This window comes from Pyrus communis, chromosome 1, assembly GCF_963583255.1.
Source record: "Pyrus communis chromosome 1, drPyrComm1.1, whole genome shotgun sequence".
In the NCBI taxonomy this organism is placed as follows: Eukaryota; Viridiplantae; Streptophyta; class Magnoliopsida; order Rosales; family Rosaceae; genus Pyrus; species Pyrus communis.
In genome coordinates, this window is record NC_084803.1 from 8,665,361 (window position 1) to 8,686,471 (window position 21,111).

Here is a 21,111-nt window from a genome sequence, read left to right on the forward strand (position 1 = left end):
AACTTATCAGTTGGAATGAGGCCCAGCCGTAACAAACCAGTTCCATCTTTATCCTTCATTTTAGTGGGATTAATACTCGGATTATTAACTTTGGCAGTAATTTTGTTGGCAACCTCAAGCGCCTTCTCATCTTCTTCTTCTTCAGAGATAACGTCGACAGTAGCTGCTGCTTCAGCAGCAACTGGAGACTCTCTTCCTGCTTTATCATCCGCTCAACCACCACCACCACCACAACCTCCACTCCTAACTACAGCGGCCGCAGCTCCTTCTCCTTCTCCTGCCCCTCAAATATTAGTGAGTCTCTCTCTCTCTCTCTCTCTCTCTCTCTCTCTCTCTCTCTCTCTCTCAATTTTCTTAATTATATATCTCAAGTTAATCTGGTGTTTTGTTGATTAGGCAGCTGATGTGTTGCAAGAGACGATAATCCAGAAAGTAGAGGGAGATGTAACTAATTATACAGCTAAAAAGAATGATGACGTTGCTAATAGAACAGTGTTCATCAGCGGCAGCCAGCTTGATAAAGTAGAAGCAAGTTTGGGTAGAGCAAGGTCTTCCATAAGACAAGCTGCTCTAGTTAGGAATAAAACATCTACACATCAAGACCCTGATTATGTTCCTCTAGGTCCCATATATCGCAACCCTAACGCCTTCCACAGGTACGTTACTTACAGAAAAATCGACTTCGATTAATTAGTAATTCAAATTCAAATTCACACTCAAGCTAGCATAAGAAATTATTAACAAATATTTAGGAGTTATTGGATAATCATTTCGTTTTCAGTTTTCACTCAAACGTGAAAACCAAAAAGTGAAAAACTTTTTTCTTATGTTTTCAAAGTTTAGTTTTCAGTTTTTCAAAATAATAAAACTAAACTTCCTTCTTGAGTTTTCAAATTTTAGTTGTAAATTTTTAGTTTTTTGAAAACCGAAAATAGTTACCAAACAAGTAAAAAGTACGAAATGATTATCAAACAGACTCTTAATAAATTAGTTGTTGTTATATATATCATAAAAAATAAAATGGAAAATGGCATGCAGGAGTTACCTAGAGATGGAGAAGGTGTTCAAGATATACGTATACGAAGAAGGAGAGGTTCCAATATTTCACGACGGACCATGCAGGAGTATATATTCATCGGAGGGAAGGTTTATTCATGAGATGGAGAAGGGCAAATTGTACCGTACAAAAGACCCTCACAAGGCACTTGTTTATTTCCTTCCATTCAGTGTGGTTAACATGGTTCAGTATATCTACATACCTGAAACCTTTGATCGAAGTGGCATGAAGCTTGCTGTGGTCGACTACATCAATCTCATCTCTCACAAACATCCCTTCTGGAATCGAAGCCTCGGTGCCGATCATTTCATGTTGTCCTGTCACGATTGGGTACGTATCTCACCTCTGTTAATTACCTTCTACATACACTATATCTACCTTCTTTTTATAATTAACTATATGCACTCCAAACTGAATATTTTATAATCTTATGTGTTCTCGTAAATGAATACGGGAGGCTAAATAAATTTTTTTTTTTAAAATTACTTGATTTTTATTGGATAATACTTGCATACTCTATTGCGAATAACGTTTTTGACCGTACAAATTTCATAATCGAAATTATTCAATTTCTTAATCTTTATTTGGAGACCACCCCTACAAAATCATTTCAATAGAAGATCATTTAGTCATTAAGGTGTATGGAACAAATGGACAATGTAGATACAAAGTAATATATTCATGATAACCCGTCTATTTATTTGATACATTTAATTAGATGATTAAACAATCTCGAATTCGAAATTTTTTTTATAAGATTGATCTTCAAATGAAGATTAATAAACTGAACAGTTCTAACCGTAGATTTTATTCGGTCAAGATATGTTATTCACAAATGAAAGTATAAATGCATCTTCATATTGGGATGCAAAGTCACTTGAACTTTTTTCTTTTTAACTACCAACCCATTGCTTACTAGTAAAATAACCGTTTTCATAAAAATTAGTAAAATAACCGTTTATTAGCTTCCAAATGCATATAAGGCCCATACCAGCACACAATCTGACAATCCTCTCATTTTCTCATTTGTCTTTCTATATGTCTCTTTCATTTTGCATATACATGCAAAGGGCCACCACTGCAATTTGTGGTTTAGAGATATCTAGCTAGCCACCCATCTCTTTGATAGAAAAAATAAAAATTAGTCATGATGGAAGACTTAAGTAGGAATTACCAAAGTTTTACGTCGTTCTAGAGTATGGAATATTCCGGATCTTAATTAATTTTAAACAAAGGTTTAAAACATTTGGAGTATTCTCATATATACGATTGTATAATGATTAATATTTAGTAGTGACTAGTCCAATTGCGAGGGCGATGGGGATGGCGATGTCAACGTGGCACCAACTTCAATTTCACGAGGGTTGAAACTTCCTTTACGAATGTGGTGGGTGGGGGGAGCACTTCATACATCGAATAATAATATTCTTCTTTGTTTCTTTTCTGGTATATCTCTGACTTTATGTGGTGTCTAATATCTAGTATTTATTTTAATTTTATTTTCTCTTAACACTTATTAACAAAATGCCAATAATTCTTACAAGATATATAATTATTATTGACCTCAACCGATGTCTTTATCCCAACATCGTCACTCAATTATTTTTCTTTCATAGAAGATAGAATATCTCTCATGATTACTATCGTTATTTATTTTAGAAATAGATAATTATCATTATTAATGAACCATAGAAAACTAATTTTCTTAATTGTTTTGCTTTATTAAGTTGTTAAATATTTTAAACATATAGATCTAAACTAATATACTCTTGTGGGTTAGTATGCATTTGATCTTGTCCGACCTTAGGATACTGCAATTTTAATATTTTTATTTGGTTGTTGCAAATTTGCAAGTCCTTTACCAAAACAAAATTTCAAAATTCATATTTTAGAAATTAGGAAGTGTTTGTTTGTGGTACCAGCAATACAATACAGAGACTTTCTTTATCAAGTGGCAAGTGCCTTAGTGGCCATTGTCCTTTTCCGTATCCAATGTTTTTCTTTTTCTCTTTTTATACTTCGAAATTTCTGTGGGAAATGCACAATAATAACACCTTTTGAATAAGCTCCTACAAAACTCACGTTGGTACAAAAACGGCTATCTATATTCAGTAAATGTTTCATGAATATTTGGTAGATATTGATAATATAGCGTCGCTATTTGCATATTTATAAGTCAATATAACGTTGATATTTGGTCGCAATATAATTGTCATTGCGTTGATATTTGGTTCCAACATTGTCCTGCACTTCGTTTGAGTCGCTCCTTCGAGTAATTTTTGTCGTCGGTACAACTTGATGTAATTTTGTAAGTGCTCGTTTTAAAGGTGTCATGACTGTGCATTTCCTCTTTCTTTTTTTTTTCTTTTTTTTTTTCGATTTGGGTGCTATTATTGACACTCAAAAATCTCATTGTGCACTCTAAACATTCCATATTCATAAAGAAAAATATATTTATGAGAAGTGTGGAATACAATTTTTAGGATATCAATAATAGCAATCTTTGATTTTGTATTTTTTTTTTAAATTAAAAAAAAAATATTTGAACTCCATAATATATTCTAATCTTAACTCATTACTTCACTCCGCCTCCCTAATCACGACTGACCTTTCCTTTCATTTTTGTTACATCTTCAGTCAATTGGGTCGTTATAATAGAACACACATCAACTAATTAAGGTCTAAATCAAATTTATTAGTTGAAATATTACATTTTGTTTCTTCTAGTTCTCTTATTGCTAAGTTCGACGGTTTGAGTGTATTAGTTGGTTGATGATATAATTGAGGCCTTGTTCATTTTACAGGGACCAACTACGACGTCCTTCGTCCCCGACTTATTCCACAACTCCATCAGAGTTTTGTGCAATGCAAACACTTCAGAAGGATTCGATCCGTCGAAAGATGCGTCATTTCCAGAGATTAATTTGAAAACATCGGAGATGCCAAGAATTGGCGGTCAGCCTCCATCGAAGCGATCCACACTAGCTTTCTTTGCAGGGCGTCTACACGGCCACATTAGGTACCTTCTCCTAAACGAATGGAAAGGCAAAGACCAAGATGTGCAAGTTTATGACCAACTTCCTCAGGGCGTGTCGTACGAGAACATGCTCAAGAGTAGCAAGTTTTGCTTATGCCCTAGTGGGTACGAAGTGGCAAGTCCAAGAGTGGTGGAAGCAATTTATGCCGAGTGTGTGCCAGTGTTGATTTCGGATGGTTACGTTCCTCCATTCAGCGATGTTTTGAACTGGAAGTCATTTTCTCTACAAGTTCCGGTCAAGAATATATCCGACATCAAGACCATTTTGACAGCCATATCGAGCAGACAGTACCTCCGAATGCAGAGGAGGGTGAAACAAGTGCAACGACATTTTTTGGTGAATGGACCCCCGAAGAGATACGATGCTTTCCACATGATTGTTCACTCCATCTGGCTCAGACGCTTAAACATTCGCATTCAAGATGTATTCACCTAATTGAGTTCATCTATTTAATTAATAAAAAGTATTCCTTCAAGATGTTTTCCACATGGTTGTTACCGCATATATATCATCCGATTGTCTTACGAAGACCTATGCGTACGCGTACGTCTAACAAAATAAGTTCGACGTAGGCAGTTGCGGGCACATAAGCTGTTGACAAATTTTCAGACATAACATAATTATATAGAGATATATATTCATAATACAAACCTGAGGTCATAAGATATAAGTAACGAGAGACCCCCCACATGGCCAGCCAAACCAGAACCATCCGTCCTGGTTTCCTGGAAGTATTTTTCCCTCTCATTTTCTTTCTACCCACATCCAAAACTGTTTCTTCCTATTCCAAACAAAATCAGATGGCTAAAATATTTGTATTAGTAATTGTTGCAAGATTGAAGCATATTTAATAATTTTTCATTATTTATCAGATTCTAAATATTTTTAAGTTAAAATGTTCATAATAATAAATTATAGGATAATCTAAATAAATTTTATTTTTAAAGAAGTTACCAAAAAACAAAAGTATAAATTCATTCTTCAATAATCTCGGACTAAAATTTTATGCCAAAACCATTGGAGGATAAAAACTGTTTTTGTGGGTTAAAGCTTAAATTTTTTAGGCTAAAAATTTAGTATTGAACCCGTAAAAATAGGTTTTATTCTCCAATGATTTTGGCTTGAAATTTAGTATTTAACCTCAACCATTAGAGTTGGTCTTAGTAGATACCTATGGATAGGATATGTATATATAGACACTAGTGCTGTGCATGTGTGGTGGATGTATATGGAGCTAGCCTTTAAGGAATTAGCTAGGACACTAGGAAGAGATCATCAGCTGGAGAAAAATGAGGCCCAGTCGTAACAAACCAGTTTCATCTTTATTCTCGGTTTTAGTGGGATTAATACTCGTATTAACTTTGGCAGTATCTTTGTTGGTAATCTCAAGGGCTTCCTCCTCCTCCTCCTCCTCCTCCTCATCTTCTTCTTCTTCAGAGACAACATGGAAAGTAGCTGCAGCTTCAGCTGGTGGTAGTAGTAGTGATATTAATACTACTACTACTACTTACTCTCTTGCTGCTTTAACATCCACTCAACCACCACCACAACCTCTACTTTTTAGTTTCTCTTCACTAAATAACCTAAATACAGCCGCCCCATCTCCAGCTCCTGCTCCTGCCCCTCAAATATCAGTGACTCTCTCTCTCTCTCTCTCTCTCTCTCTCTGTATGTTAATTTCTTAATCATGTCTTTATACATATCTTAAGTTAATCTTGTGTTTTGTCATTAATTAGGCAGCTGATGTGTTGCAAGAGACGATAATCCAGAAAGTAGGAGGAGACGTGATTAATACAGTGGATAATAATGTTGTTGCCAATAGAACAGTGTTCATCAGCGGCAGCCAGCTTGATAAAGTAGAAGCAAGTTTGAGTAGAGCAAGGTCTGCCATTAGAGAAGCTGCTAAAGTTAGGAATAAAACATCCACACATCAAGACCCTGATTATGTTCCTCGAGGCCCCATATACCACAACCCTAACGCCTTCCACAGGTACGTTATATAGACAAATTAAACTCGACTTGATTAATTAACGATTTAGATTTATAGTCTACCTAACAACAAAATTAAGCGTCTGAATCAGAATTATTAACAAATATTTAGTTAATTAATTGTTGTTATACAATATAATAATTAAAAATGAAATAAAAGGAAACGTTGGCAGGAGTTACCTAGAGATGGAGAATGTGTTCAAGATCTACGTATACGAAGAAGGAGAGGTTCCAATATTTCACGACGGACCATGCAGGAGTATATATTCATCGGAGGGAAGGTTTATTCATGAGATGGAGAAGGGCAAATTGTACCGTACAAAAGACCCTCACAAGGCACTTGTTTATTTCCTTCCATTCAGTGTGGTTAACATGGTTCAGTATATCTACATGCCTGAAACCTTTGATGTAAGTGGCATGAAGCTTGCGGTGGTCGACTACATCAATCTCATTTCTCACAAACATCCCTTCTGGAACCGAAGCCACGGTGCCGATCATTTCATGTTGTCCTGTCACGATTGGGTACGTACATCATATGTTATCATCTAATTACGTGTGCTAATTTTTATTTTTATTTTTAAATAAGCTATATGCACTTTAAATTGAATATTTTATAATCTTACCTTTACTCGTAAATACAATATATAGGTGGCTAAAAAAGCATTAAGAAAATCACTTGATTTTTCTTTTTAGTTACCAACTCCTTGCTTCATAATAAAATTACCGTTTATTAGCTTCCAAATGCACATAAGGCCAATGTAGCACAATCTGGCCCTACTATCTTTTTCTCAAATTTTGTCTTTCTATATGTTTGTTTCAATTTGCATATGTATATGAAGGACCACTGCAATTCGTAGTTTAGAGATATATATGAAGCAAGGTATATGATCTCTTTGCCTGAAGAAAGCATGATTGGCAAAACCTTTGTTTCCAATACCTCAAAATTTGTGAATGGGTACAATTTTGAAGTTTGTAATGCTCAACCGAATTTTGATTGGAGAAGATTTTTCTTGTCCTTCTATGTTAGATACTTTAGAAACGTAATATAGTAGAATGGTTTTTCTTGTATTCATCGAAAGCTAGGGTTACAAGATATATAGGAAACAGATACATTCCTGATCCTAAACTAATGCCTACAATCAAGGAAAACAAACCATAACAGGTAAGCAAATAACTAATTTACAGATTTACAATATTTACTATAATTAATCTGAGATATCTTCTTTAACAAGCCCCCTCAAGTTGGAGTGTATGTTAATAACACCCAACTTGCTGAGCAATGTTTCAAACTGTGTAGAACTCAACGGTATGGTGAAGATGTCTGCTGGTTGGTCAGTTGTTCGTATGTATGCCATACGAATCAGTCCTCCTTGAATCTTCTCTCTTACCAAATGACAATCAATCTCTATATGCTTTGTCCTTTCATGAAATACCAGGTTCGAAGCAATGTATATGGCTGCTTGGTCGTCACAAAACAATGTGACTGGTTGTGAATGAATCACGTTTAAATCTCTTAAAATGTTCTTTAACCATGTGATCTTTATAAGAGGTAGTAAAAGAGGTTTTCTTACTTAACCGGACCCGCAGCGCTCTAGCTATTTCTGCGCCTTTTGATCGACCTGAACAACATATACAGATCTCCTCAACCCCTTTTTTCATTACTAATGGAATATCCTTCACTATTTTACTAAAAATGGAACGAAATGATCGACGAGACACCGGGATCGCGTCGCCTTATGACACCGATGAAAGCTTTGGCTCCCACTAAAGAAATGGATCAAAAAAAGGGGGAACTTTTGCTCTCACAACATGTGGCTGCCATGGAACGATACTCGGCTTTTACACTGGAACGAGAGACAGTGGTTTGCTTCTTTGTTTTCTAGGATATCGGAGCTTGACCAAGTTGAATACAGTAACCTGTTATTGATCTTCTTATGTCTTTGCATCTAGCCCAATCAGCGTCACAAAATGCCCTTAACTGCAAGGATCCCTTGGATGGCAAAAATATGCCTTGTCCCAGTGCACTCTTGATGTATTTGAGAACTTTGTGTGCCGCCTCAAGGTGTGGTTGTCGAGGCTTTTCCATAAACTGACTTAACATGTGCATAGCATAGGCTAAGTCCGGCCTTGTTATGGTCAGGTAGATCAGCCCACCCACAAGTCTCCTATATGATGAAGCATCAACCAGAAGTTCTCCTTCTGCCTGTGTAAGAGAAACATTTTGCTCCACAGGGAATCGTGAAGGTTTGGCACCCAAAAATCCCGCATCATCTAATATATCCAATGCATATTTTCGTTGGCACAAGGTGATGCCATTTTTGGACCGTGCAACCTTTATCCCCAAGAAATATTAAAGTTGGCCTAAGTCTTTCAATTTGAATTGTTGCGAGAGAAACAGCTTCGTTGCTTCAATTTCTTGCAGATTATTTCCTGCTAGAATCATATCATCAACGTATACCAACAAAGCAATGAAGTTACCTTGTTGACTTCGGACGAACAAGGAATAATCATACCATGATTGATGAAATCCGGCAGCCTTGAGAGCGGTGGAAAGTTTGATGAACCATTGTCTTGAGGCTTGCTTTAAACCATATAAGGATTTGTGTAGCTTGCATACACGAGTCTCCCCCTTTCGTCCGAAGCCAGAAGGTAATTGCATGTACACTTCCTCGTCAAGATTACCATGCAAGAAGGCTTTGTTGACATCAAGTTGGTGCAAATGCCACTGACGCACAGCAGCAACACTAAGGAGCACACGAACAGTGGTTAACTTGGCAACCGGAGCAAAGGTTTCACGATAGTCAACCCCTTCTATTTGGCTATAGCCCTTGGCAACCAACCGGGCTTCGTAACGCTCGATGGTCCCATCAGGTTTAAGCTTGACCTTGTACACCCATTTGCAGCCAATTGGCTTTTTGTGATGGGGAAGTGGAACGAGAGACCAAGTATTGTTGGCCTGAAGAGCAGCAATTTCGTGTTGCATGGCAGCACGCCATTGTGGATGGTGGATAGCCTGCAGAAAAGTGGTAGGCTCTCGAATTGTGGTGACGTTAGATGGCTCTGATACCATCTAGAAACGTAATATAGTAGAATGTTTTTTCTTGTATTCACCGAAAGCTAGGGTTACAAGATATATAGGAAACATATACATTCCTGATCCTAAACTAATGCCTACAATCAAGGAAAACAAACCATAACAGGTAAGCAAATAACTAATTTACAGATTTACAATATTTACTATAATTAATATGAGATATCTTCTTTAACATATACAATGTAGAGAGCAAAGTTTCACCACATTCTTGAATTTTATTACTACCCTTTTACTCGTTGAAAATCACAACAGTCTTTGATGATGACTCATCAAGCGCGCCCCACTGGCTCAAAGACACTTTCTTTGCCTGAAGCAAATGATGGTGCTACAAAGCCCAAACCATTAATATTAGTACGGTGATTTATTTTCCTTTTATGAGAAGATTTCCTATTGCACATAGAAGGTCCTTAGGATTTTATTTCCTTTGTAAAGAGATTAGGGTTTTATTTTCCTTGCCCTACAAGGGATTGTATCACTATAAATATGTCTCCACAGGGATAAGAATACATAATGTAAAATTCCCTCACAGAGAGAAGAACACATAACATAAAATTCTTTATAAGTTCTTTCTCTATAATTTAACAATAAGAGGGTCAGTAAATTGGGTAATGTTTAATCAGTACCCAAGTGTTGTACCCTACAAAAATGACACCAAGTTGAAATAAATACAAAAATGACCTTTTCTTATTCAGTAATCAGTATATATTTCATCGATATTTAATAAATTTTGTTGATATGACATCAATATTTGGTATCCATACTTCAATAACATTGTTAAGATGTCGTTGATATTTGGTTGATATATTGTCTTCCACATTGTTTAAATCGCTCTTTCAGGTCAATTTTGTAGTTGTTACATCTTGTGCTATTTTTGTAAGAGCTCATTCTAATGGTGTCATTACTATGTATTTCCTGAATTTTTTTTATTTCAATAATTTTAAATTATGTTATTGTCACTCCAAATATCTCATTATGCATTCTAAGCTTTTGTATTTATAAAAATGCACTTGTGAGAAGTACCAAAAATAGCACCCTTAGAAATTTTTTTTTTTTATTTTTTTTTATCTTGACTTTGGTTTTTGTTTATTAAATTAAAAAGAATCGAACTCTAAACTTATTCTAATCCTAACTCATTACCTAACTCAGTCTCTTCTTTCTTTTTCCTTCTAATTTTCTTATTGCTAAGCGACGGTATGAGTGTATTAGTTGGTCGATAATGTAACCGAGTCCTTGTTCATTTTACAGGGACCATTAACGACATCCTTCGTCCCTGATTTATTCCACAACTCCATTAGAGTTATGTGCAATGCGAACACTTCAGAAGGATTTAATCCGTCGAAAGATGCGTCACTTCCAGAGATTTATCTGAAAACATCGGAAATGTCAGGAATCGGCGGCCAGCCTCCATCGAAGCGATCCACACTAGCTTTCTATGCAGGGGGTCTACACGGCCACATCAGGTACCTTCTCCTAAACGAATGGAAGGGCAAAGACCAAGACGTGTTAGTTTACGACAAAGTTCCTCAGGGAATGTCGTACGAGAACATGTTCAAGAGCAGCAAGTTTTGCTTATGCCCTAGCGGGTACGAAGTAGCGAGTCCAAGAGTGGTGGAAGCAATTTACGCCGAGTGTGTGCCGGTGTTGATTTCAGATGGCTACGTTCCTCCATTCAGCGATGTTTTGAACTGGAACTCGTTTTCTGTACAAGTTCCGGTCAAGAATATATCCGACATCAAGACCATATTGACAGCCATATCGAGCAGACAGTACCTCCGGATGCAGAGGAGGGTGAAACAAGTGCAACGGCATTTTTTGGTGAATGGACCGCCGAAGAGATACGATGTTTTCCACATGATTGTTCACTCCGTCTGGCTCAGACGCTTAAACATTCGCATTCAAGATATATTCACCTAATTGAGCTCATCTATTTAGCTAATAAAAAGAAATCCTTCAAGATGTTTTCGACGTGGTTGTTGCTGCGTATCATCCGATTGTCTTACACACGGACCCATGCATAGGTACGTCTAACAAAATAAGTTCGACGCAGGCAGTTGCGGGCACATAAGCTGTTAATAAATGTTGAGATATAACATATATAGATATATATGTATATTCATAAGACAAACCTGAGGTCATAAGATACGATCACATATGACAACATGAGATAAAATATGGCAGCTATGTTCTCCAGCTTTCCACAACACTAACAGATCAGAAACCATCGCCATATCAACTACCAATATATAAAGAAAAAAACTTGAGAAAATAAAAACCTGGTCATACACGAGAGGCCCCTCGAGTACAACAGTCATTCGCTGAAATCCAAGCTTCCACTGCGAGAGCTACTGGCATTGCGTCTATGTAATGAGAGACCCCTCACATGGCCAGCCAAACCAGAACCATCGGTCTTGGTCCCCTGGAAATATTTTTCCCTCTCAATGTGTTTTGCAGGTGGGGGTGGAAGATGCCCATTTGCAGGTGGAAGATGCCCATTTGCAGGCGGAAGATGCCCATTTGATTCATGCAATGGCTCTAACGAAAGTGGTCGTATAAGTGGACGGTTCAGCCGTTCTGCTGGCTGGGTTGATCCAAGCAAGCCCAAGTGGGGGCGCTCGGCTGATTGCTCTTCATCCTCAGGCCTTACACAAGCTTTTCCTTTCCGTAGCCTGTAAAGTTTTTCAGTAAAAGACAACTGATTTCAGATCATCAAATCATACATGTTTGTAGACATCCCCATACCGAAGTTGTATGATATTTTTTCAAACCATAGTTTGCAGTGATCATAAAGAATAAAAATGTTTATACAAGGAAAACCTTAGGCCCATGTAGTTGAACATACCTTCGGACAAGCTGCTCAGCCTCCTCTTCCTCCTCAGCCTCCTCTTGGTTAAGATGGTTAACAGTTGGTGTAGGCTTACAAGAAAGTAGGAATTCATGTCTTGCAAGAACCTTCTGGAGCTGCTCATTTAACTCAATAGCCCGAAAAACTGCCTTCTCATCCCTAGGAAAATTAAAGACAAGGTTCAGTTGGAGCTACAAGTACTACAGGTTATACATGCAGGCATGTTTGTTTTAAAGAATGGGCAGCATCTGTACATATACTTGTCCCCTAAACCAAACTATCATATTTTAAAGGACTAACTACAAATCCCATTAGAGCCATACAAATATTTAAGACCACATTCCAATATCCCATCCTTCGAAGTTGAAAACAAAACAATTCGGAAAGTGTTCTCAATCCCACAGTTTTTCCAGTCTTGCAATATCAACTATACCACCATAGAAAATAGGAAGTTCTTCCCTTGGAGCTAAAACCAAAATGTCAATGAGCATAATTAGTAATACAGTTTAACAACGTCCAAGGCTCTTGAGCCATCTAGGTTTTATATATCTGCACTTGAATGTGCAACTATGGATTTCAACAAGAAATTTATGTAGTCCAATTACTATCACCTAATTGGAAAAACTTCATTCGCCTTTACATATTTCTTCAGCTTTAGATTAAACATCAAAACACCACCCCAAGCAGGCGAAACTTCTCGTGACATTTAAAAAGTAATGCTATCCCTGTATCCTTAAACAAAATCCAATTACGTATTGCTAATGAGGTAACTGAAGCAACTCAGTATCTGGGGGAACAAACTCGCCCCGTCTAGAGTTAAACTTATCATGTACCTAATGAGATTTAATTACCATATCAACAAAATTTAGTATGAGTACAGTGCTATGCAACCAATAAAAAAGGAAAATTGTTATACTTTACAGAATAATAGAAGCCTTACCGAGAAGTCATCACAAGATGCATAATTTTTTGCTTTTGGAAAGAACATTGTTCCACAAGATCAAGTGTGAATTCATCTTTTGCCCCCTAGAGAAACATATATCTAAGAGTCAACATTACAGAAGATAATTTAAACATTAAAGGACACCTTTAAACATCAACTTGTCATCCAACCAGACATGCAATGTAATTATGTCATAATCTGATAATCATCATTTGATTCATTTTAATACAAGGTACATGCCCCTGGGGGTAACCCCATGTCCAACGTGAAAGATGAGGACACAATGCAATGGAAAAATGACTAAATGTGGCTTAAGAACAACCAGGTTATGGCAAAGATGAATCCACACATCCTCATTCGATGGCTTATTTTGCACAATTGAGTTTTTATGAATGAATTCCCTTTGAGAGTTATGAGGGGACATCTGTTTTACATTTTCCTAAGAAAATCAATATATTTTGTTGTATGGCTTACATGAATGTAAGCAAGGCCCCTGCAAGAAAGAGTAAATAGTCTTGCAAAGTTCTCCTACCTTCTGTTATCTCATGGACATCTGGACCTTTTTTTTAGTTTCATCTTTTACTTTTCTGTTTGTATTTCTAAAGAATTCGCCATAACATCAGAAAAGAACATGACGATCATGATGTCACCATTTAATATAGCAGAACAGCTAGGTTACATTAGTTGATATAGCTATCGCATACTACAGAATGCGTACAACTGCGTTCATGTGACAAACCGTGGTTGGTCAAGATTGACTCACATAATGACTGCATAGAGAATATCTGGGTAAGTCATAGTCATGTAAATTAGCTCCATTATGAGCCTTTATTCATGTCAGAATTATCAACTGAGCCACCAAACTCGGACATTAATTTCTGAATAGTCTCCATATCTCTGACCACAAGTTTCCAGCCAAGATAGCACGCATTAAAATGTCAAGAACAGACTTCCTCTGAGACAAGTAATACCTTACATTAATCTTTAAACTTCAAGTCTTCAACCTAGAAACAACAAAGCTAGCTTAATGCTATAGTAAGAAAATTTGACCCAAAATCAAGGACTAGACTTGAATGCCCCAACTCTTACTCCCAGTGATAACAATGCCATCGATGCAGACAATCAAAATTGCAATGTCATGATCTGTATCTTTCTATTTAAAGAATGTTGAATGCTCACTCCCGCTTCTAGTCTTGTCATGAGTAACCATTATTGTTCTCAACTGGTCAAACCATGCTGAAGGGAGTTGTTTGTAGGGGTGGGCTACCTTACTGACAAATCAGCTAAACCGAACAACACAACCCGGGTTGGTTTTCTTCCGTTCTCTCTTAATTTTCACACTAGGGTCACAATCCAAACAAACCGGCTCCATTTAATGATAACTGGTCACTCTGGGGACCTGTAAAACCAAACCAACAATGATTCAACTACCTGATAATACTTTTTAAGTCCTGCCATTTCCTTTTAAACTTAATAGGCTATAACTTATCCCCTTTCACTTTGTTCTGGTCACACATCCCTCTCATCAACTTTCACATCTTCCATCTTTCACCTACTTTTTAAGTACCTCCCAACGCCAATACTCCTTTAGCTGTATAGCCTCCTTCATTTTAAAGGTTTAGTAAGTCAACTAACCCAAGGCTTATTACTTTCTGCATATAATGCATGCCTGTTGTTTGCATGTAAACGTAAAATGTCATGTACTGTTGTTTTCTAACAGTGGTTTTAGTAATCTACATCTTTCTCCTGAACTATATATATCCATACGCATGCCTAGTAGGCACACTGTAAAAGTACGAGGACTCTAATTGGACTGTACCCCCAAACTACAGAACCAAGGAAAAAGTATAATAATCCTTGAAAAAAGGGACAGATTTTCGTAAGAGACGGAAAAGGAATAGGCAATGCAGCTTATGTTGTCCACCCACATTAGAAATTAACAAGGAAGAGTTCCACACTAAAGCAATAAATTAATTCCATTAGACAACTTTTGGCATGCACAAGGCTCCTGTTCATTTCCATATGTGAGGTTGGGGTTGAAATTCACTTTTAAGCTAAATATCAGTTATGATAAGATAACCACCTCCTAACACAAACTTCCCATCAACAAGCACTAACTTTGACTCTTCAAGTAATTATATATGTCATATTTTCCAAGTCAACCATCAAGAAGAAACAAACCAGCTAAGTGATAAAAAATTTAAACCATTGTAAACTGGACTACTTAAAAGGCAAGGAAAGATATGAACATGTAACAGTTTTTGTGTCATATGGCAATGAAAGACACTGTGCAAGTGTGCAACTCATCTTTTCCAGAATTTAAAAAGAAAACGGTAGCCTACACTCCACAATCATACCTCAGGATGCTGACTATCAACAGCATCAAGAACTTCCTTCAAAACATCTAATGCATTACTAGCCTTCTGAATAATACTGCATGAAATAGGTACAGAAAAATCAAAACACATGCTATCAAACTACACACACTAAGCAAAAAAAAAAACCCATCATAACATGCTTAGCCCCTCATTCACAAAATTTATCGAGCCATCGGTACAAATAAATTCAGAAGAAACAAAAATGGATACACAAGGAACAACTCGCTGTAAGGTTTTTAGAATTTTTGAGTAATGGAATACATTCTCATTTGCATTACGATAAGAAAAATGTGAAGGCCTAACCATTAATTACGAGAAAATATACAGGCCTACTAAATAGGTCAACAATGAATGGCTTCACATGAGAGCACCAACGTTCGCAATTTGCATCGGTTAATTTCAGTCACCAGATTGGAAAGACATATTTATGTACATTAGTTTTAATAATAAGAGATGGATAACCAAGAATGACAGACTATAGTAATGTTGGTTTTTTCTAAACTGTTGACTAGTGCAGTCCAAACCATTTGAATGCCCAAGTGTATTCAAAATAAATGTGGATGGTACCTAGATTCAGGAACAATATGTGGCTCTGCTTGAGGAGCAACCCCTTCATGTATAGATGATGCTAATTCACCATTAGGTGAACTTTTCTTAGCTGATTGTGGCGTTGGGCAATTCGTAGTGACCTGACGAGGCCTTTGATGGAACTCTAGTCCAGCACTCTGAAAATATTTAATTCTGTAGAACTTAGGATATCATCTAATGTGAAAGTACTCAGAAATTTAAGACACAAGATATAGTCATTTCCTAAATATCTTTTACCAATAAACCACACCGTACTAAAAAACTGCAAAATATGTTCTTTAGAAGTCGACCAAGAAGCAGATGTTTCAATTATATGAAAGATTACAACCATGACGCCTACCAATACACTAATCTAGTTTCAGAACAATTTTCACCCTATAGGAGGCCAAAATAGACATTTTCCTATCATGTGCAGCATGCCTCACAACTTGTAATTTTGAAAATTATTGAAACTTCAGTGTGTGTGGTCACGTATTTGGCTAAACAATTTAAAAGACAGCATTCATATTTGAACCCAAAATGGGCCCTCGGGTGAGCTCTCCGCAGTCCCCGGAGATCTTTCCAGTATATGATCAATTACATAAGCAAAAGAGATGTTATTTGGACATTGGCATGTGCTTGGTGCAAGGAAAACAGATTTGAAAATATGAGGGCTCTCCAGAACACAATTGTATGTTAAAATTAAACTCAAAACTGGACTTTTCCTGAGGAAGAAAATCTTATGCAAACTTATGATTGCATTCAAACTTAGAAAGAGTATTATTAGTTGTCAACTGGAAACTTTACGTCAACATCATACCACCACTAGTTTACCACCTCAAAAGCCTATCACTCCGCACCATTTCCCCCCGAATCATCCAACTTATTCATCTGGATCATTCCATCAACCCTTACTTTCTTAAAATGGCCTAATTGCCACACACAAAAACTTCATCAACAAGATTACTTACAATTATATGGCATAACTTTGATTTCTACCCATAATAAAATGGCAAAATCTTCAAATATTTGAAACTAATAATCCAAATGCTTGTATTACAATTTACAATTGATTGTGAAGAACAAATAACAAAGAGCTCTATTATCTATAGACCTCGAAGTTCACATGACATACTTGGTAAAATCTACTCTATTCTCCAGCTACAACATGCCAAGAATCTAAACCAACCTACATGTGGAATAATTCTAGGTTGGTTTGTTCTCATAGTCATAAAATGAGAGTCTGAGTATGTATATTACTTGTTTGTACGTACCACCAAGTCATAATAAGCAGTATAATACTGTGGGAACTTCCCAGAAGCACCACCAAGGGATGTCTGTGTGGCATCTAGAAGTAGAAAGATGCGCTCTCGCACTGGCAAGTCTGACTGCAACCACATAAACATGCGAACTGGATAAATTAATTATGAAATCAGCCAATTGTTAGCTATAGAGTAAATGAGAACAATTTTACACCTTTTTCTTGACTATCTTTACTAGAATAGGGAGAAGCCCAACATCAACCACCTGTTTATGAACATGTTCTCCTATGTTGTTCATCAACATCTCCAGCAACTACAAAATAAAAGCATAAATGGATGATATTACATCTAACTACATAACATTAGAAAATTTTAAGTATTTAAAAATAAATAAATAAATAAAAAATAAAAACTCAGGTTTGAATGTCCCTTGATGTGCACAATTCAAGGAAAAAGAGAAGGGTAGGAAGGTACAAGAAAAACAACCAACATGATGGGTACCATAAACCAAATATCATCACAAAATCAGGCAATTACTCACCATAACTGCATAAAGTTGAGAATTTGCATGTTTACTCCCCAGTTGTTTTTTGATTGCTTTAATGACATCTCTAGCTTGCCTGCGCCAACCCAAAATTCATAAGTACTTATAAAGTAATTTCAGCTTAAATTTCAATTTCCAAGCTGTTAGGTGTAGGTAATGAGAAAGCAATTTATTAAACTTGTACGTGGCTAGAAAGGGAACATCTGGGACGAACTTTCCAGATACAATACTCAAATCAACATATAATACATATTAGTTGATTCAGAACTTCCAACTCAAGGTCATAGGTTTCTTCGACAAAGTCGTATAGTCCCAATACAACGATGAAACCTAGATACAAATGTGTATAGTTCTTAAGGGATTAGCTACAAATGCTTATGAAAAAAAATTCAATCCTTTTTTGTCAAACTTAAATATCCTAAGGTCCCAATAACAATGATGTAACCTAGATACAAACAAATTATGTGCAACATCAACATCATATTAAACATGTCGCCCATAAAGTATGGATAGGTAAAATGGCATTAAGCCGGTTCACACTATACTGAACCAGAAATACCTTCTAATACATTGTCCCCCTTCCCAAGAAAATTAAAGGTCGTAATTAATGAACTCAGAAAAATCTTAGGACTACAAATCAAAATAACAAGCACACATGCATTCATAATGTGTTACCCTTTCTTCTGAGAGAGAGAGAGAGAGAGAGAGATTTGGAAGCTTTTAGAAATTATACCTATGATCATGCGCAACTAATTCACATATTTCAATATTCTTCGTCCAGTCCATTTCAGCCAGTTTTTCGCTTGTAGCAGAATTGACAAGCTCAGCAGCCATCTTTTGGTTCGTTCTGGACTTTAAAAAGTGAAGAGAAGGTAAGAATAGGAACTAAAGATAAATTCAATCATTGAGGTATAAGTTCAAGGAAAAAGTGCCTATGCATCCTATGTTGTTCCTACTTGCACGCCTCTTGTGATTTCACAAAGTGTCTATTTGTCATATATCATTGATAAACATGGACACAACTATCCTCCCATAATATTCACCCCCCGCCCCCCCCCTCCCCCAACCAAATCCATCTGTTTTGACCATTACGACCATCCATTATTGTCTCATTAGGCTACAAGGCTAATTGTCATACAATCTTCACATAAAACCCCGGACTAAGAATGCAAAGAACTTTCCTATAAAAATCCAATTTCAAGGGTAAAAAACTGTAGGTCTGAAATGTCAGAGGACGAGATGCCCCTAGAAACCCAAACTAAGTTCCATGATTCAGAAAGTAAATTTTGTTACAATAACAGATCCTCTGAAACAAAAGCCGCCAAATTTGCAAAAAAAAAAAAAGACAAATTTAGTGCTTCCCAAAACAATGAAGAAGCCGAATTTCATAAGAATGCCAAAGATCGGAACTTTATCCCACAAAGGCTCTAATACTATCCCCCAAAACAGTCAAACATAACCAAAGAACAGCCACCAGACCCTAAGAAAGTAACTTCAAACTCTAAATTACTGCATTTCGGTCACAGAAAAATTCATAAGTAGTCGATCCTACAGCCATTCAATTGACTATTACTCCAACCTACCAACTAGAAGAATTTTCTTCAATACTACGACCCATTCATATGCACATACATTTTTATATACTGAATAAGAAATAAAAAAGTAAATAAAATATCAAAAAGAATTAACCTGAGACGGAGAATTGGAATGTCAGCAGCAGCAACCTGAAAACTGATGGCACTTCATATGCTAATGGCACTCTACTCTGCAAGCAAACATTTTTCACATATTTTTCTTAAGAACAATAGTAAAACAATTAAATTCAATAAATATAATTGAAGAAAATGAAGGGGGGAAAAAGGAAAACCCTTGGATTTCACTCCCGGGACGAAAGAAGAAGAAAAAAAGGACGATATATATATGTATGTATGTATATATTACCAGTAAAGAAACAGGGAGAGAAAGAGGAAGAAGATGCAGATGAGCTGGTAAATCCTCAAGAGCTTAAGCATTTCTCCATGTACCCAAAACCCACACAGATCAAATCGAACAGAGTTTACACTGATTTGGTAGTAGAGCATATATAGTATGATTGATTCCTGTTATTAACAACAAATTATGTATTTAATAATATTACAAAGCTTACTTAAATAACTTTAATTTAAATAAATAAATAAAAGGTGATAGAAAATGTTAAAAGAAGTAGGAAAAGTTTAGATAGCCAGAGGGGCTTGAGGTGGGATGACGAATCTTGTCCAGTCTTTCCTTCTTACTTTACTTGCTAAGCTTAAAAAGATGGAAATGATAAAAGGGGATGGATTCTCTACCCTCCTATTTTTATAATTTTTTCATGCTCATTTATGATATGTGATCACGGTTAAATCATGTTAATATTTTATATTAATTTTTTATAAAAATAATAAGAATATAAAATATTAACGTGACTTAACTGTAACTACACAAATAGAAAAATATAAGAAGAGTATGGAAATGAGAAGGCAGACAATCTACCTCTAATGATAAATGATTGATATAATATAATATATGGAGTTGTCGAAGTATTGGCACCGCCAGGGCCCATCGGGCTCTATATTTCCTCGAAAAAGTAAAAACTTGGGTTTGGGTTTTCTCACAACTAGAAGAAAATTATTTTTAGCGGAGTTTGGGCGAGAGACTAGAGTGATGTCAGGATGGTTCACCTCCCGAAAAGTTTTCGTGTTGTATTTTTTTTTTTTATGTTTTTTTTATTATTTTTTTGCCTATTTTTAGCACATTTTTACTACTTACCCCATTTAATGTGGTGTATACTTATTACTCTATTTATCATTATTAGATGAGTTTAAATTTTGAAATTTGTGTTTATCCACCACACGAATCTCAAAATTCAAACTCATCTAACATTAATAAATAAGGTGATGAGCATACATCACACTAAATGGTGGTGAGCAAAAATGCTCCCATTTTTTACGACTCATTTGTTTTCTCGTTTCAACGATTCCTGTAGGGAGGAAGGCCATAAGGTTTGTGGAGTATGCCCAAAGCAATGGTTGTATACAATTACGAGGGACAAATTAACAGATGTCATCATACCAACTCACATGCATATTATGAACTTAAGCAAGTTCATATGGGAGTAGCATTAGGATATGTGACCTCTTGAGAGTCTTAGTGTTGCATCTCCTTTATTTATTTATTTTTTTACTTTCTTAATTTGTTGCCTATTTTTAGCGGCTCATTTGTTGAGTGCTATTAAGCCCACCCCAGTGTCTTATTTCCATACCCACGAGTAATTGATACTCTTATTGACAAATTTGTCCTAGTGTAAAATGATCTTTAAAGACATAAAGACCAACCGACCATGTCATACCACATAATTATTAGTTATATTGATTCTTTT

The 21,111-nt window shown here is 36.2% G+C and overlaps 3 protein-coding genes across 6 annotated transcripts; 2 read left to right on the top strand and 1 right to left on the bottom strand.

Annotated features, from left to right (window-relative positions):
- LOC137717348 (probable glycosyltransferase At5g03795) lies at positions 1-4,564 on the top strand. Its single transcript, XM_068456680.1, has 4 exons — positions 1-294; positions 397-656; positions 1,039-1,387; positions 3,862-4,564. The coding sequence occupies exons 1-4, from the start codon at positions 16-18 to the stop codon at positions 4,528-4,530; spliced, it is 1,557 nt and encodes a 518-aa protein (XP_068312781.1). The 5' UTR covers positions 1-15; the 3' UTR covers positions 4,531-4,564.
- A 763-nt stretch (positions 4,565-5,327) lies between these two features.
- LOC137742899 (probable glycosyltransferase At5g03795) lies at positions 5,328-11,189 on the top strand. The gene is made up of 4 exons (XM_068482843.1): positions 5,328-5,729; positions 5,832-6,085; positions 6,258-6,606; positions 10,424-11,189. Exons 1-4 carry the CDS (start codon positions 5,385-5,387, stop codon positions 11,090-11,092), a joined length of 1,617 nt encoding a protein of 538 aa, XP_068338944.1. The 5' UTR covers positions 5,328-5,384; the 3' UTR covers positions 11,093-11,189.
- A 58-nt stretch (positions 11,190-11,247) lies between these two features.
- LOC137742906 (TOM1-like protein 5) lies at positions 11,248-19,967 on the bottom strand. 4 transcript variants are annotated; one of them, XM_068482862.1, is made up of 11 exons: positions 19,656-19,967; positions 19,404-19,474; positions 18,448-18,561; positions 17,712-17,790; positions 17,385-17,483; positions 17,183-17,296; positions 15,909-16,066; positions 15,321-15,396; positions 12,961-13,046; positions 12,018-12,179; positions 11,248-11,844 (listed from the first exon to the last, which is right to left on the bottom strand). In XM_068482862.1, the coding sequence occupies exons 3-11, from the start codon at positions 18,546-18,548 to the stop codon at positions 11,487-11,489; spliced, it is 1,233 nt and encodes a 410-aa protein (XP_068338963.1). In that variant the 5' UTR covers positions 18,549-18,561; positions 19,404-19,474; positions 19,656-19,967; the 3' UTR covers positions 11,248-11,486. The 4 variants fall into 4 exon arrangements, with proteins under 4 accessions (XP_068338963.1, XP_068338958.1, XP_068338947.1 ...); XM_068482857.1 differs by having other exon boundaries at positions 18,448-18,566; XM_068482846.1 differs by having other exon boundaries at positions 18,448-18,566; positions 19,404-19,479.
- Between the last annotated feature and the right edge of the window lie 1,144 nt (positions 19,968-21,111).